Raw genomic sequence first — 18,358 nt, 5'->3', positions numbered from 1 at the left:
TGAAAGGGGGCACGCTGGTCTCTCTGCATTGAAAGGGGGCACGCTGGTCATTCTGCATTGAAAGGGGGCACGGTGGTCTCTCTGCATTGAAAGGGGGCACGCTGGTCTCTCTGCATTGAAAGGGGGCACACTGGTCTCTCTGCATTGAAAGGGGACACGCTGGTCATTCTGCATTAAATGGGGGCACGCTGGTCTCTCTGCATTGAATGGGGACACGCTGGTCATTCTGCATTGAAAGGGGGCACGCTGGTCACTCCGCATTGAAAAGAGGCACGCTGGTCATTCAAACTTGTATTTAGATGCATTTTACCTTAATTACATCAGTATTTTCATGACAAACAATACATGTGCTTAGGGGGTAAGGGTTTCTTTAACTAATCTAGTGGAAGAGACTCGAGTGCTAAAATCCCACGGGTTAGGGGGCGCAAATTACTTGCCTTGCCCCGGGTGCTGACAAACCATGCTACGCCACTGGTTCCAGTAATACATGTCCTTAGTCTGATTGTCTTCAGGAAACTGTTTTTGGACTTTCTTGTGCATCATCTTTAGAAGTGGCTTCCTTCTGGGACAACAGCCATGCAGACCAATTTGATGCAGTGTGCGGCGTATGGTCTGAGCACTGACAGGTTGACCCCCCACCCCTTCAACCTCTGCAGCAATGCTGGCAGCACTCATATGTTTTTTTTCCCGAAGACAACCACTGTATATGATGCTGGGCACGTGCACTCAACTTCTTTGGACAATCATGGTGAAGCCTGTTCTGAGTGGAACCTCTCCTGTTAAACCACTGTATGGTCTTGGCCACTGTGCTGCAGCTCAGTTTCAATTTCTTGGCAATCTTCTTATAGCCTAGGCCATCTTTTTGTAGAGCAACAATTCTTTTTTTTTCAGATCCTCAGAGTTCTTTGCCATGAGGTGCCATGTTGAACTTCCAGTGACCAGTATGAGAGAGTGAGAGCGATAACACCAAATTTAACACACCTGCTCCCCATTCACACCTTAGATCTTGTAACACTAATGAGTCACATGACACCGGGGAGGGAAAATGGCTAATTGGGCCTAATGTGGACATTGTCACTAAGGGGTGTACTCACTTTTGTTGCCAGCGGTTTAGACATTAATGGCTGTGTGTTGAGTTATTTTGAGGGGACAGCAAATTGACACTGTTATACAAGCTGTACACTCACTACTTTACATTGTAGCAAAGTGTCATTTCTTCAGTGTTGTCACATGAAAAGATAGAATAAAATATTTACAAAAATGTGAGGGGTGTACTTACTTTTGGGGGATACTGTATATTTTATCTTGTACCTAGGATCATCAGGACAGATACTTATATATACACAACGCATTTTGATCCGATTTTTCTTCCCCTGTGTCCGCCCCAGGTTGGGTTAATTTGTTGGGGGTTGGAAGGAAGGCCGTGTGCTAGTAAGTCATGTTTGTATTTATTATGATGTACATAAATACAGATTATGTTCTATGTTTATGAAACACTAATATTGAGTCTGTTCATTTTAAGAGAAAACTGTCTGTACATCTTCATAGTCCTGAAGAAGCCTTGTGTGAAACGCGTTGACCAGTGAACAGACAAAGATAGAGGAATATGATCCGAAGCAAACACAGTGACATGCCTCCATCCCTAATGGTTAATGCAAACAGAAAACAGAGGTCGTGGGACTTTAAATGAGGCCGGTCACCAACTAAGATATACAAAAATAGAATCTGAACGTAGTCATTTATTATACATACAGTAATTGATACAAATGTTGACATCATATATTTGTATACATGTATAAATGTATAAATGTTAACATCATATATTTGTATACATGTCTGCATCATAACAAATATGATGCAGACATGTATACAAAAAAAGCTGAGACAAAAAATCCATATAGTAAGGAGATTGTTATAATAGTAATAAGATATATTCAGAAAGCAAACCTTGCTTCAACAAACAGTTCTCTCCTCAGGGCAGAAAAGAAGACAAAGGTAGGCGACTGCACCAAACTTTGATAAAATGCTGCAATGCACATCGATCACCCAGAGAGCAGAGTCCTCTCCATAGGTTTTCCTTTTGGTTACTCCCTAGCAGCCCGCATGGCGTCTGCTCCCTTCTGCTGACCTCAAGCCAAACATACTCACGTGTCCCGGACCTCTTCCACAGGGCAATCGATGCATCTGTATGGCAACACGGATCCCAGAGGCAGGAACACAACTGCTATATCTGGGTTGGGCACGCTTAGGAGACATGTGCAGAATGGAAACATTTGTTCAGTTTCGGATAGATTCGTCATGTTACTAATTTCATTTTATTATGGAATTTGTTTTGTTTTCTTTCGGAATTTGTTTACTTTTGTATAGTTTTTGTTTAATTTATATACATTTTCGGTAAAATTTGTTTAGTTTATTAATTTTCTAACAAATTTCAACTTTTCAGTACGATTGGAATTCCGATCGGTCGAAAAACGATCAACTGATTTAAATTCTGTCTGAAGAATAGCTGGTTGTTCAGCAGTGTGCTGAGAAGCCGGCCGCCCTCATCCTTAACAACCAATGACTCATCAGATGTCTTCGGGCTTCCCCACTGACAGATGGAGAGAAAAGAATGCCGGCATTGCCCGGCAATAGAAAAATGTTTAAAAAAAATGACGTGGGATCCCCTCCCCCCCAATCTATACCACGACCACAGCAAAATGTAAAAAAAATTAATGGATCCCCCAAAATGCATACCAGACCTTTATCTGAGCATGCAGTTCGTCAAGTCAGGAAAGAGGGGTGGAGCGAGACCCCCCTCCTAACCCATACCAGGCCACATGCCCTCAACATGGGGGGGGGGGTGCTTTGGGGCAGCTCTGCCCCCCCACCCCAAAGCTCCTTGTCCGCATGTTGATAAGGACAAGGGCCTTTTCCCCACAACCGTGGCCTGTGGTTGTGGGGGTCTGCAGGCAGAGGGCTTGTCATAATCTGAAAGCCCCTTTTACTAAGGGGGCCAAAAGATCCCACCCCCCCACCCATATGAATTAGTATTGGGACCATAGCACCTGTACCTATTCACCAAAAAAGTGTCAAAAAGTAATAAAAACACAAAATTTTTGAAGAATCCTTTATTTAAAAATAAAAACCAGCATCCCCCAATGTAGATCCGTCATCAATCACAATGCCAGCTGCACCCAGAAAAATAAATAAATAAAGACGCTCTCGCCATCATGGAGGCCCTCTGCCTACTGCAGGCTCCCCGTTTCACATCTTTTATATAGGTAAGGGGCGGGCCACCTGTCTACATCACCTGGTGGCACCGCCCTTTCTGACGTCAGGGACCCAGCATGCACCGATCCATGATATCAGAAGGGGGCAGTGCCACCAGCTGATGTAGACAGGTGACCCCGCCCCTTACCTATGTAAGAAATGTCAAATTGAGGAGGAGCCTGCAGTAGTTCTTTTATAATAAAGGATTTTTAAAAAATTGTGTGTGTTTTTATTACTTTTTGACATTTTTTTGGTGAATAGGTACAGAAACTATGTTCCCGATACTCATTCACATGCGGGGGAGGGCAGGTTCTGGGGGCCCCCTTGGTAAAAGGGGCTTTCAGATTATGACAAGCTCCCTGCCTGCAGACCCCCCACAACCACAGGCCAATACTTGTGGGGAAGAGGCCCTTTTCCCCATCAACATGGGGACAAGGTGCTTTGGGGTGGGGTGCGGGGGCAGAGCTTTCCCAAAGCACCCACCCCCCCATGTTGAGGACAAGTGGCCTTGTATGGTTAAGGAGGGGGGGGCTCACTCCCACTTTCCAGACTTGCCAGGCTGCATGAAGGGATAAAGGGTCTGGTATGGATTTTAGGAGAGAACTCACGCTGTTTTTTTTTTTTTTAATTTTGACCCCCGAAGGACCTGGTATGGACTTGGCAATGGCAATGCCGGCACTCTATTCTTTACATTCATCTGTCAGTGGGGAAGCCCGTTGACAGCTGATGATTCATGGTTGGTAAGGATGCAGGCGGCCGGCTTCCCGGCTTGCTGCTTAACAACCAGCTATTTTTTCACACAGAATTTGCATTGGTCGATCGTTTTTTGACTAATCCGAATTTGAATCCTTCTGAAAAGTTGGAATTCGTAAGAAAATGAATAAATGAAACAAATTTTAACAGATTTCAACTAAATTCATTACAATTTAATTTGGAGATTTGGATACATCCGAATATAGGAATAACAAAAAATTTGTCAGAATTTGTATTCGCATCGAAACGAATTTCACGTGTCTAACACTTAATGGCCACCCGCTAACAGCTGGGCTCCCAGCCAATGCAAATGGCCGCCGATGGCAGGGCCCACTCTCCAGGCATGGATGCTCTACATATGTGTGCCATAACACCACCCCGCCGATAGCTGGGGACTCAATGACCACTCGGGACATCCTGGAAGACTTCTGGATACCAAAGGAAGCTCCTGACATCCCGCACAGCTGCCCAGCACCAGACCCGCCCACCAATACTTCCATTAGGTAGGAAAACTTAATACAAAAATGGTCCTATAAGTGAGGAGGACAAAAAAGGACTGCAGCCATTGGCTTATCCTGAACATTTATGGGGGTAGGGGTATTATGGGGGAGGAACGAGGGCGGGCCTACCCAAACGTATGCTGCCATGAACATCTGTCAGGAAAGCACATTATGGCCACTAGATGGAACTGACCATTATAAGAAATCTCAATTCACCATGACTGGGGGAATGTGGGTCACATTTCATCAACACATTTATAACAACCAGTTCTGTAAGTGTTTGTGAAATCTTCCCGCACAAAATGTACTCAGCCAATGAAAGGTAAGGACTCCATTTTTATTTTTCTACTGCTATCAATGGCCAACACGGGACAACACTTCATCCATGTCTTTGGTAATCTCTGATCTCCTTATGAAGTGTTTCTTACATGATGAAGATCAACCATGGAGTATATCTGAGGTGTATATCAGGATGTGCTTCTTCCCCACATGTCCACCAACATTCATATAGAAGACATTTTCCACACTCAAGGCACTAATACACCACCAGGGTTGTGTGGGACCCCTGATGTACAGGAAGACAGGACTTCAATGAGGAACAATTCCCTCACTCAGGACAGGAAAGTGGCTTCTGCCCCTTGTGAGATCTCTGATGTCTGTAAAGATTGGACTTCCTTGCAAAACACTTCCCACACTCAGGACAGGAAAGTGGCTTCTCCCCCGTGTGAGATCTCTGATGTCTGTAAAGATTGGACTTCTGTACAAAACATTTCCCACACTCAGGACAGGAATACGGCTTCTCACCAGTGTGCAATCTCTGATGTGTGGAAAGATCACACTTCTGTGAAAAACATTTTCCGCACTCAGGACAGGAATACGGCTTCTCACCAGTGTGCGATCTCTGATGTGTGGAAAGAGTGGACTTCCGTGAAAAACATTTCCCACACTCAGGACAGGAATACGGCTTCTCACCAGTGTGAGATCTTTGATGTGTGGAAAGACTGGACTTCTCTGAAAAACATTTCCCGCACTCAGAACAGGAATACAACTTTTCCCCCGTGTGTAATCTCTGATGCATGGAAAGACATGACTTCACTGAAAAACATTTCCCACACTCAGAACAGGAATACGGCTTCTCACCAGTGTGCAATCTCTGATGTGTGGAAAAATCACACTTCTGTGAAAAACATTTCCCGCACTCAGGACAGGAATACGGCTTCTCACCAGTGTGCGATCTCTGATGTGTGGAAAGAGTGGACTTCTGTGAAAAACATTTCCCACACTCAGGACAGGAATACGGCTTCTCACCAGTGTGAGATCTCTGATGTGTGGAAAGACTGGACTTCTCTGGAAAACATTTCCCGCACTCAGAACAGGAATACAACTTTTCCCCCGTGTGAAATCTCTGATGCATGGAAAGATTGGACTTCACTGAAAAACATTTCCCACACTCTGAACAGGAATATGGCTTTTCCCCCATGTGAGATCTCTGATGTCTGGAAAGATGGGACTTCACTGAAAAACATTTCCCACACTCAGGACAGGAATGTGACTTCTCACCAGTGTGCGATCTCTGATGCACGGAAAGACTGGACTTCACTGAAAACCATTTCCCACACTCAGGACAGGAATACGGCTTCTCACCAGTGTGCGATCTCTGATGCACAGAAAGACTGGACTTCACTGAAAAACATTTCCCACACTCAGGACAGGAATACAGCTTCTCACCAGTGTGCGATCTCTTATGTGTGGAAAGAGTGGACTTCTCTGAAAAACATTTCCCACACTCAGGACAGGAGTAGGGCTTCTCACCAGTGTGCAATTTCTGATGTGTGGAAAGATGGGACTTCTTTGAAAAACATTTCCCACACTCAGAACAGGAATACGGCTTTTTCCCCATGTGAAATCTCTGATGTGTGGAAAGATGGGACTTGTAGGAAAAACATTTCCCGCACTCAGGACAGGAATATGGCTTCTCACCAGTGTGCGATCTCTGATGCACGGAAAGAGTGGACTTCTCTGAAAAACATTTCCCACACTCAGGACAGGAATATGGCTTCTCACCGGTGTGAGATCTTTTATGCACATTAAGAATGTATTTAAAACCGAATCCCTTCCCGCACTCAGTACAGGAGAACCTCTTATCTGTTGGAAGGACGGCACCGTCCCTCACAGTCTGAGGTGCCTCAGGATAAGAGGAATACGATGGTCCCGCACTGTCCCTCACAGTTTGAGGTTCCTCAGGATAAGAGGAATACGATGGTCCGGCACTGTACCTCACAGTCTGAGGTGCCTCAAGATAAGAGGAATACGATGGTTCCGCACTGTCCCTCACAGTCTGAGGTTCCTCAGGATAAGAGGAATATGATGGTCCCGCACTGTCCCTCACAGTTTGAGGTTCCTCAGGATAAGAGAAATACAATGGTCCGGCACCGTCCCTCACAGTCTGAGGTTCCTCAGGATAAGAGGAATACGATGGTCCGGCACCGTCCCTCACAGTCTGAAGTTCCTCAGGATAAGAGGAATACGATGGTCTATCTACACTGTGTGGTGCCGGATGGACATTTGAGGTAGCCGGGTTTTCTCCTGGACTATACTGTGTGATGTCCTCATCTTCTTCTTTACAGTCTGGAGACAAAGTGAGATAATCCTCTGAGGTTTTCCTCATCTCCCGTCCATCTACTAAAATAGAAATACAAAGATTATATAAAATAATAACCGCGCTAAACACACTCTGAAATAATAATATTAAGCTTGTGCTAAACAGTGAAAAATATATGAGATATAAATATAAATGAAGCTGCAGCTGAAGTGGGAATACACCAAATAACAAATATAAAGATAAAGCTGCGCTAACTTGAAGTGTAAGTGATCAAAACATATGCATAAATAAAACAGTGAACAATTGTTGCAAATAACTTTAACACTACATCCAGGTTAAAATATCGTAGTGTTCATAAGAAAGGTAAAGAAAGTCCAAATAAGATGGGCAGGGTGCAGAAATTGAAATTCATCCACCGCAATAATGTGAGTTCTCCTCAATCCGTGACAAAGGTAAGACCACGCTATGCGCTTACCAAAAGGCAGATGTAATAAAGCCCATCAATATACTTAAATGGTGCGGCTCCTGTCTGCTCCAATGGGCAGCAGTGTGACCCCTCTGGCTGGTTCAACCTGGCGGAAACCCCAGTCAGGAACAACACCACAGCACGGACCACCTAAGTCCAACACTCTCCAGCAAAAACCATAAAGAGATGGAGGCCACAAATGGTGAAGTTAGTAGTCACAAAGTTTAATAAAGAAGGTAAATATCTCACATGTAAACAGAATAAAAAGCGCTTGTAATAGATGATGTCTTCCTGAGGAATCCAAAGGAAGACGTCATCTATGACGAAACGCATCGGGAAGGCGTGCTGACGTCACCACGTTAAACCCGGAAGTCGGGCAGCTGCATCCTCGGATCCTGCCGATTACAAGCACTTTTTATTCTGTTTACATGTGAGTTATTTACCTTCTTTATTAAACTTTGTGCCTACTTACTTCACCATTTGTGGCCTCCATCTCATTATGGTTTTTGCTGGAGAGTGTTGGACTTAGGTGGTCTGTACTGTGGTGTTGTTCCTGACCGGGGGTTTCCGCCAGGTTGAAGCTTGAGGATGTTATCACATTATTATCAACATGTAAAGGTCTGTCCTCCAATCAAATCATCAGATATAAAATGTCCAGCTGGTAGAAAATGGGCGTAACAAAAGAGAATCCATATAGTGCAGGGGTCAGGAGTATGTAATGTACAGAACAGAGTATATAGTGCAGGGGTCAGGAGTATATAATGCACAACATAGAGTATATAGTGCAGGGGTCAGGAGTTAAAATATTTGTGTTCAGTAATCAGTTGCAGAGGTCCCACACCACTGCCTCCCATCTCCTGAGACTGCACTCATTGACTTGGGTGTGAGACTATACAGACATATCCCTCCATCCGGCACAGCCAGCAAATAACAGAGCAAGTAACCCCGGGGGAATTGTCCTGTGAGAGATCTTGGTAGACCCAGGCATGGGGCAGAAGACCCAAGGTACATACCCCAGGTGCCTAGGTCAAGCAACGTCTATGGTAAATATCAACATTTTGCTGCCAGCTGAACCCCAGAATCTCCATAAATCCAGTCTAGATACATAAATTGTGTCTGCAGCACAGAGAAGGAAGATTATCCGAGAGAAATACAGGAATACAGGACAGGGAACACAGCTCAGGATAGTGACCAGGGTATTACAGGCTCATATCACCCAGTCCTTGCCCTACTCTGGACCAATCAGTGAGCAGTATGGGTGGAGGAATGTATTTAGTGTTAATGACCCACCTGTGCTAATCTCTGTAGGAGTGTCCTCCTCTATAAATGTCCCCGTTATTCCATCCTCCTCCATAGACTGCTGATCATCCCTCACATACCTCTCTTCTTCTTCTGCTTTAATCTCAAATTCTATATCGATTGGATCTCCACTCTAAATCAAGAAAATGAGAGAGAATATCATCTGTAAAATATAAGCTTTATTATTGTGATATTATATATTAAAGAAAAAAACACATCCTCTCCAGAAGTCCATGTTTTAGATGCTCCAATCCACCAACCTTGTAACATTGAGGGATGGTGTGACCTTCCTGTGTGGAACCCCGGGAATACAGAGGATGGGGACATCTCTCTGGTGGGTTTCTGTAGCTGGATGACTCCTCCATGGTGTCCTGGTACAGATCTTTGTGTTCCTTTAGGAATTCTGACTCCTCCATCACCCCATCCTCATCATCCTCCTCTTTTATCTCTTCTTTAACCTCAACTTTAGAATCTCTCAGGTTTCCACTCTGAATATATAATAAAAATGACATCAATGGTAACAATGCAGATAATGTACAGATCCTAATGATACTATCAGTGATTGTTCTTCATCTACCTGATGATGGTGAGGGATGGTGTGACCTTCCTGTGTGGAATCCCGGGAATACAGAGGACGGGGACATCTCTCTGGTGGGTTTCTGTAGCTGGATGACTCCTCCATGGTGTCCTGATACAGATCTTTGCGTTCCTTTAGAAACCCTGACTCTTTCATCACCCCATCCTCATCATCCTCCTCTTTTATCCCTTCTTTAACCTCAACTTTAGAATCTCTCAGGTTTCCACTCTGAATATATAATAAAAATGACATCAATGGTAACAATGCAGATAATGTACAAATCCTAATGATACTATCAGTGATTGTTCCTCATCTACCTGATGATGGTGAGGTATGGTGTGACCTTCCTGTGTGGAATCCCAGGAATACAGAGGATGGGGACATCAATATTATCATCCCAAAGGTTTCCACACTGAATATTTTTTTATTTATTTTTTTATACATTTATTTATTGTTTTCCATATACAAAAACACCATCTTTCAAATATAAAACAGTACAAAGCAATATATCTCCCTCTCTTGTGCTTTTCCCCCCTTCTAAATATTCCCTTCCCACCTTATCCCCAACTACTCCCAAACGTTCTATCTATCTATATTCCTATTCCTCAATCCATTGTGTATATCCCCTTGTTTTTTTTAATTCTGTCCAATCTTCCCATGTAACATCCGGGTCTAAAATCTCGTCTCCCCCCCCCCCCCTTTTAAGTATTCCAATATTCTTATTTTTTCCACTCTTCTCATACAATCTCCTAGTGTCGGTGCCTCAGATGTTTGCCAAAATAGCGGGATCAAACCCTTTGCAGCATTCATCAGATGGGGGGGGGGGGGGGGGTTAGTGTCGCTTTATGTTGTTTAATTGACCTTTTTGTGCTGAGAAAAAAGACAGAACCAAGGATCTTCTATAATCTCTATTTTCCAGATTTTTTTAATTTGGGCCAGAACCTCCTTCCAGAATTTTTTAATTTTCGGACATTCCCACCAAAGATGGGCCATTGTACCAGCTTCTTTACAACCTCTCCAACAGTGTTTAGATTTCTCTTTCTGGTAGTTGTGAATTCTGTCGGGAGTGTTATACCATCTTGCGATGCATTTATAATTCATTTCGGCAGTGTTCACATCTACCGAAGAGCAGTGAGTTAATCTAAAGTTTTTTTTCTAAATTAAAATCCTTATTCCATGTTCCTAATTCCATTTCCCATTTTTCAATATATGCCGGTATTCTCGGGCCTGCTATGTCCACCAGTATTTTATATATGTTCGAAATACTATTCTTATGTTTATCATATGAGCAAATTTACTCAAAAAGGGAGTAGCTCGTCTCCTGATCTCAACGGTTTTGGTAAGGTGGACACTAAAGTGTTTTAGCTGACAATACCGCCATTCATTGATCTTCTAATTTTTGTGTTCTAAGTTTTTAATTATGCATAACTGTCCCTTATCTACAATGTCTCTCAAACGTGCATCCTCGTCTCCGATCCAGCCTCCTCCCATCTTTTTTTGCCCTGGTAGGAAGAAGCTTTTATCTTTGAGTGGAATTAAAGGTGAGTTGTGTTTCCATTTGTTTTTTTTGTGAATTTTATCCCAGATTTTTTCCATATGAATCTAGAAACTAAAAATTTCAGGGTTTTAAAATATAATTAAGGGATCGGTATTGGTAGCATTTGATATTTGTAGGCTATTTTCGGTAATATTGCCATCTTGATGATGTTTATTCTTCCCATCCAAGATAACGATCTATTTGATTACAATTTTTTTTTCAAAAACAGAGAGCTTATTGTGAAACAAGGACAACATTTTACAAACAGTAGTGCAGTCATGAGTACAACAAAACATTGCATACATTGCTGACATAGAGGGGAAACGAGTAGATAACAATCACAGGGGGGGAGAAGTACAGAGGACGGTGCAGTACAAGTAGAAGGGTATGGGTGCAATAGCAGTAACAGTGGAGCCACTAGGTACAAGTAGCCGGATTCTGAATCCATCTGTCCCAGATTTTATTGTATTTCGTGGGGGAAGCCCCGATTTTTATACATAATACAATGATACGGCAAAATGAAATTGACCTCTTTCAACCATTGTGGGAAACCCGGGGGGCTCTCTCTCATCCATTGCCTGGCCACCAACTTCCTAGCTACAAAGGAGGGAGTGTTGCAGGAAGACTTTCGTAGGCTTATCCATAGCATCCTCTGGGTAGATACCCAACAAGCATTGTCTAGGGCAGGGGTAATGAATTAAAATTCAAGGAGGTCCGGTCGCTAAAATTTTCATTGGCCCGAGGTCCGAATCTCAAGTCTGTGCTGACTCTAAACAAAATGTGCCCACCAGCGTGACCCTTAACATAAAATATGCCCATCAGCGTGCCCCTTAGTATAACATTTGCCCGTCAGCGTGACCCTTAACACAAAATAAGGGGCACGCTGATGGGCATATTTTATGTTAAGGGTCACGCCGATGGGCACATTTTATGTTAGGGGGCACCCTGATGGGCACATTTTATGATGGTGGGATCGCTGATGGGCAAAAAAAACGTGTAAATCAGCGTTGCTCTTAACATAAAATATGCCCATTAGAGTGCCCCATAACATAAAATATGCCCATCAGTGTGTACCACAGTATAAATATGCACATCAGCATGCCCCTTAACATAAAATATGCCCATCAGCATGACCCTTAACATAACATTTGCCCATCAGCGTGACCCTTAACACAATAAGGGGCACGCTGATGGGCATATTTTATGTTAAAGGGAACTCTGATGGGCATATTTATGTTAAGGGACACGCTGATAGGCACATTTTATGTTAAGGGGCACGCTAATGGGCATATTTTATGTTGAGCGCAACGCTGATTTACACGTTTTGTTTTGCCCATCAGCGTGCCCCCTAACATAAAATGTGCCCATCAGCGTGACCCTTAACATAAAATGTGCCCATCCGCTTGCCCCTTATTTTATGTTAAGGGTCATGCTGATGGGCATATTTTATGTTAAGGGGCATGCTGATGTGCATATTTATGCTGTGGTACACACTGATGGGCATATTTTATGTTAAGGGGCACTCTGATGGGCATATTTTATGTTAAGAGCAACGCTGATTTACACGTTTTTTTTTGCCCATCAGCGATCCCACCATCATAAAATGTGCCCATCAGGGTGCCCCCTAACATAAAATGTGCCCATCAGCGTGACCCTTAACATAAAATATGCCCATCAGCGTGCCCCTTATTTTGTGTTAAGGGTCACGCTGATGGGCAAATGTTATGCTAAGGGGCACGCTGATGGGCATATTTTATGTTAAGGGTCATGCTGGTGGGCACATTTTGTTCTGCCCATCAGAGTGCCCCTAACATAAAATGTGCCCATCAGCTTGCCCCTTATTTTATGTTAAGGGTCATGCTGATGGGCATATTTTATGTTAAGGGGCATGCTGATGTGCATATTTTTTGCTGTGGTACACACTGATGGGCATATTTTATGTTAAGGGGCACGCTGATGGGCACATTTTATGTTAAGGGTCACGCTGATGGGCAAAACAAAACGTGTAAATCAGCGTTGCGCTCAACATAAAATATGCCCATTAGCGTGCCCCTTAACATAAAATATGCCCATTAGCGTGCCCCTTAACATAAAATGTGCCCATCAGCGTGTCCCTTAACATAAAATATGCCCATCAGCGTGTCCATTAACATAAAATATGCCCATCAGCGTGTCCCTTAGCATAAAATAAGGGGCACGCTGATGGGCACATTTTATGTCAAGGGAGCAATCTGATGGGCATATTTTGTTTCTTTTATGGGGCACTCTAATGAGCACAACAACACATGCCAGTCTGCACACTTCAGGGTTTTTTTTTTTTAAATTGCATTATTCTCCTCTAAAAATGTGCTCCACATACCTGGAGCCAGCTGAGTCAAAAGCCGCGAACAGGGGGGCGGGGCATGCACATAGCGTCCGCTGTGAGGGAGCCGCAGTCAGGAGCAGAGGGCGGGGCGCGCGAGTGACGTCACGCCCCTACTCGCAGCCCGACAGGACACCGCGATGTCCATTAGTCAGTTGCAGGGGGCGGGGCGCGCGCGGGACGTCACTCCCCTACTCGCGGCTCGCGCGGGACGTCACTCCCCTACTCGCGGCCCGACAGGACAACGGCTGCTAGTGAGCCGCAAGCGGTCCGGGCAGAAGCATCGCGCGGGCCGCCAATGGACCGCGGGCCGCCATTTAGTGACCGCTGGTCTAGGGTCTAGCTGAAGTGGGGAGCCCATGGTATCATGCAGGAAGGTCACAACTTGCTGCCAATAGGCCTGAATTCGGGGGCAAAGCCAGAGGAGGTGGTGGAACGTACCATGGGCGGAGTGACACATAGGGCATTCCCGGGAAAGATTAGGTCGGTATCTTGCCAGCCTAGCTGGAGTAAGGTAAGCACGGTGGACTATAAATAACTGGGTTAGCCTATCAAAAAGTTTAGGAGACACCTGCCGGCACGTCTCCAGTGCATCGCTCCAATCCTCATCCTCAATGTCGCCGACCTCCGACTCCCAGCCTGCCTTCAGGGCATACGCTATCGAGGTGAAGGAGGGGCGAGTGCAGCTCCGAGTACAGGATGGAGATCAAATGGCTAGGCTCAGTGCACCTAATTATCTCTAGGACCGGGAGAGACTCCAAAGGGGGCATGTCAGGCTGGACCTGCGCCTGGAAGGCATGTCTAATTTGGTAGTAGCGGAATAGCATGTGCTCCGGTAGCTGACAGGAAACTCGCAAGTCATCAAAGGTGCAGAGGGTGGATCCCGTCACTATGTGGGAGAGATAATATATTCCCTCGCCCCCCCACAACTCAGGGTCCGGCACTGTACGGAATTCCGGAAGGGTCCCGTTATGCCATAGGGGCGTGAGGGCATGGAGCGGGGGGTAACTGAGTTTGGCCAGCACGATCGCCCAAACACGGCTGTAGTGATGGAGCATAGAGGACGTGTCCCCCCCCACCACCGCACCACCCCCACCCCTCAGGATGACTGATAGGGGGTCGCCCGTCGCATGGGACCACCGGGGGCAGAGCAGCAAAAGAAAACGGGTTCTGTCTATTTTGTCGATGTGGAAAAATTGGGATAATTTGGCAGCTAGGTAGTAAGAATTAAAGTCCGGCAACGCCACGCCCCCGAGGTTGGTGGGGTTCTGCAATTTACACCAGGAGAGCTTGTGCCAGCTGTTGCCCCACACAAACACCTTCAGGAGAGAATCCATTTGTTTAAAATATTTTAACGGGAGGTAGTTTGGGGAGTGCCAGAGAACATACAAAATCTTTGGCAGTAGTACCATTTTGATTAAGTTTACCCTACCCATTAGACCCAGTGGCAATCTTGACCAAATCTGAGTCTTGGCCTTAATCAGGGGGTAGAGGGGTTGGATATTGTCCCGATATAGTCCCGGGGGCGTGTCGTGACCCAAACCCCCGAGGTATTTAAAACTGTCTACACGCTGCAGGGGTCCCGTCGTGGGGGTCCCCCCCGGGTCGGGGGGTCTACGGGGAGAATTTGGGATTTATCCCAGTTAATTTGCAGTCCGGAATAAGTGGCGTACGTATCTATAAGGGAAAGGGCCGTAGTGAGAGAGTCCCCTGAGTCCACCAGGTACAGGAGGGTGTCATCGGCGTACATGCTAATTTTTTCCACCAGGGGGCCCACACGAAGGCCGTGTATGTCCGGGTGGGCCCTGATGGCAATAGCCAGTGGCTCTGCCACCAGGGCATATAGCAGGGGAGAGAGTGGGCACCCCTGCCTGGTCCCCCTAGCGAGTGGAAACCCCGCGGAGGGCCACCCATTGGCCAACACCCTGGCAGTCGGGGCAGTATACAGGAGCCTGACCCACTTGATGAAGTTGGGTCCGAAGCCAAACCTCCGGAGACATTCCCACAGAAACCCCCACTCAACGGAGTCGAAGGCCTTTGCCGTGTCCAGAGTCACCACTACTCTCTCCCCGCAGTTCTCATGTGTGGCCTGGAGGTTCATAAAGAGCCTGCGGAGATTAAAGGACATATTCCTACCAGGCATAAATCCTGCCTGATCCTCGTGAACAAGCGATAAGATCACCTTGTTCAGGCGGATGGACAGGATCTAGCAAGTATCTTAATGTTCACCTGCAAGAGAGAGATAGGGCGATAAGATTCCGGGCACTGAGGGTCCTTTCCTGGTTTAGGGATTAACACGATCATAGCCTCCCTCATGGTGGGGGGGCAGGGTAAATTCCTCAAACATGTGAGTGAACAGTTGTAGCAATTTAGGGACAAGAATTTCCGAATAGTGGGCATAAAATTCTATGGGAAGACCGTCAGTGCCCGGGGATTTCGACCTGGGAAACCTGGACATAGCCTCAGCAACCTCCTCCTCCGTGAGGGGGGCCTCCAAAAGCAGGACCTGTTCCTCTGTCAGCGAGGGGAATTCCACCGCGTCCAGGAACACATGCATTGCCGCGTCCTCCACGGGGGCCCTGGAGGAGTACAGTTGGCTGAAGAAGAGACGGAACCGCTCTGTCACCTCCTCCAAGTCAGTAACAGGAGTGCCCGAGTCTGAGCGCAGGGTGTTCACCACAGGCGGCCTGTCCTCACAATGTACCAGATAGGCAAGTAATCGTTCCGCCCGCTCACCCTGCTCAAAGATCCTCTGCTTTTGGAATAGCAACTTAGTCTTGGCACATTCGTATTCTATCTGGGAGACCGCCCGCGACAGAAGCCCCAATCTGGAGGCATTCGCCTGCGAGGGGTCTGCCAGATACGCATCCTCAGCACCCCGCAGCTCAGCCACCGCACGGGAGTATGCTGCTGCCGAGTCAGATTTAAATCGTTTTATATGGGTCTGTAGAGAAAGCCTGGCGTGCAGCTTGAACGCCTCCCACACCGCCAACGGGGAGTCAGTGCCCTTGTTATCGGTGAAGAATTGGGTCCAGCAGGCGGCCAATGGGGTCTCCTCAGGCATCAGGGTCAGCCACATAGGGTTGAGACGCCAGGCCGGGCGCGGTTTGCACCGGTCCAGCCTGAGCGTCATCCAATAGGGACTGTGATCCGACAGCGACCGGGGGGAGAACCCGACCGCCACCAGGAACGGGGACAGAACCCGGGAGACCAGGATGAGGTCAATTGGGGACATGGTATGGTGCGTCGAGGAGAAGCACAAGTAAGCTCTCTGTTGGGGAAACATAAACCGCCACGAGTCCACCAGGCCCGCCGCCTCCAGCAACCTAGCAAATCTAGTGCTGGTCACCAGATGCGGGGCCTGGGGGAAGGGCTGCAATCCATCCAAAGAGGGGTCAAAGACATTATTAAAATCCCCCATCCAAATAGCCGGTATGTTAGGGAATTGGGACATGTAAGTAAGACCAGCCGCTATTATCGTCATAGAGAAAGGGGGAGGGACATAAAAGGCTAAAAGCAAAAAGGGCTCTCCATAAATCAGTACCCGCAAAAAAATTAACCTGCCCTGTGGGTCCGTCTGAGAGCCCCGGAGCTGGAAGTGCACCGTCTTGGCCACTAAAATCGCCACACCCCTGGAGTGGGAGGTGTACGCAGAGTGGTATGACCAACCAATCCAGGGTCTATGCAGGGAAAGGTGCATCTGGCCATCCAAATGAGTCTCCAAAAGGACAAGGATGGCTACCCTTTGAGTTTTAACCACTTGACCACCGGAGGATTTTGCTGTCTTCCGTCCAGGCCACTTTTTGCGATTCGGCGTTGTGCGACTTTAACTGACAATTGCGCGGTCGTGCGATGCCGTACCCAAACGAAATTTATGTCCTTTTTTTCCCACAAACAGAGCTTTCTTTTGGTGGTATTTGATCACCTGTGCGATTTTTACTTTTTGCGCTATAAACAAAAAAAAGCATTTATTTTGAAAAAATAACAATATTTTTAACATTTTTTTATATGAAATTCCCCCCCAAAAAAATGTAAAAATCAATTTTTTTTAAAATTTTTGGCCAATTTGTTTTCTGCTACCTATGTTTGGTAAAAAAAAAAATCGCAATAAGCGTATTTTGATTGGTTTGCGCAAAAGTTATTGCATTTACTAACAAAGGGAAAGATTTCTGTCATTTTTGGTGTTTTTTTTTTTAACGCGTAATGGCGGTGATCTGCGATTTTTTTTGCGGGACTGCGACATTGCGGCGCACAAATCGGACCCTTGACTGACATTTTTGACACTTTTGGGGGTACCAGTGACATTACTGCAGTAATCAGTGCTATACATATGCACTGTTACTGTAAAAATGACACTGGCAGTGAAGGGGTTAATTTTATTGGAGAGGGAGGGGTTAATGTATGCCTGGTGCTTACTGACGTGTGGGGGGGGGGGGAGGTGACTGAGTGACAGAAGGACAGATCGGATGTTCAGCTATGCTGAACACTCCGATCTGTCAGTCCCGGTCACTATGGAGATCCGCCCGCTCTGTTTACACAGGCGGGCGGATCTCCTCACTCGATTCCCCAACGATCGGGGCAGAGCAGCGGCAATCGCCGCTGCTCCTCCCCTGGCCCGACTCCCGCTGTGAATGAAAACAGCGGGAGCGCGCCTCCGGCGGCGCGCGAGCGCCGCCTACAGGGGGAGGAGTCCAGCGACGTAGGTCTACGTCGCAGGACGGGAACGAGCCACTTTGCCGCAGTACGCTCCATGTGAGCGGTCGGCAAGTGGTTAAGGAAGGCAAACACGGCTGAACGTTTACGTTTATCACGGATGCCCCGGACATTCCAGGTCATCAACTTCAAGGCGGCCATCTAAACTGATGCATAAAATCGAGGCGCTGCAGCTCCAGGGTCCCAAACCCCCCCCCCCCCCCACACGGCACACCAATCCCAGGATACACATAGCTGTCAGTACAAACATAAAAGTAGTATCAATAGGAACACTACACCATTTCAGGACATCAAGCA

At 46.4% G+C, this 18,358-nt stretch overlaps 2 protein-coding genes across 2 annotated transcripts in view; one reads left to right on the top strand and one right to left on the bottom strand.

Annotated features, from left to right (window-relative positions):
* LOC309548824 (uncharacterized protein) overlaps positions 1 to 8,066 on the bottom strand; it is a gene marked incomplete at both ends in the record, with an annotated part of 45,882 nt that extends 37,816 nt beyond the window's left edge. The window contains 2 exons of the mRNA XM_082248761.1: positions 5,179 to 6,681; positions 8,046 to 8,066. Of these exons, the coding sequence (XP_082104887.1) occupies positions 5,179 to 6,681; positions 8,046 to 8,066 (1,524 nt within the window). The remainder of the gene's footprint in view (positions 1 to 5,178; positions 6,682 to 8,045) is intronic.
* Positions 1 to 18,358, top strand: part of LOC309550242 (uncharacterized protein) — a gene marked incomplete at both ends in the record, with an annotated part of 302,087 nt that overhangs the window by 110,323 nt on the left and 173,406 nt on the right. The gene's annotated exons all lie outside the window — the stretch shown is intronic.

The sequence above is a fragment of the Pelophylax lessonae genome (genome assembly GCF_965119305.1).
Source record: "Pelophylax lessonae genome assembly, chromosome: 3".
NCBI classification, from domain to species: domain Eukaryota; kingdom Metazoa; phylum Chordata; class Amphibia; order Anura; family Ranidae; genus Pelophylax; species Pelophylax lessonae.
This window is presented reverse-complemented; position numbering and strand designations above follow the sequence as displayed.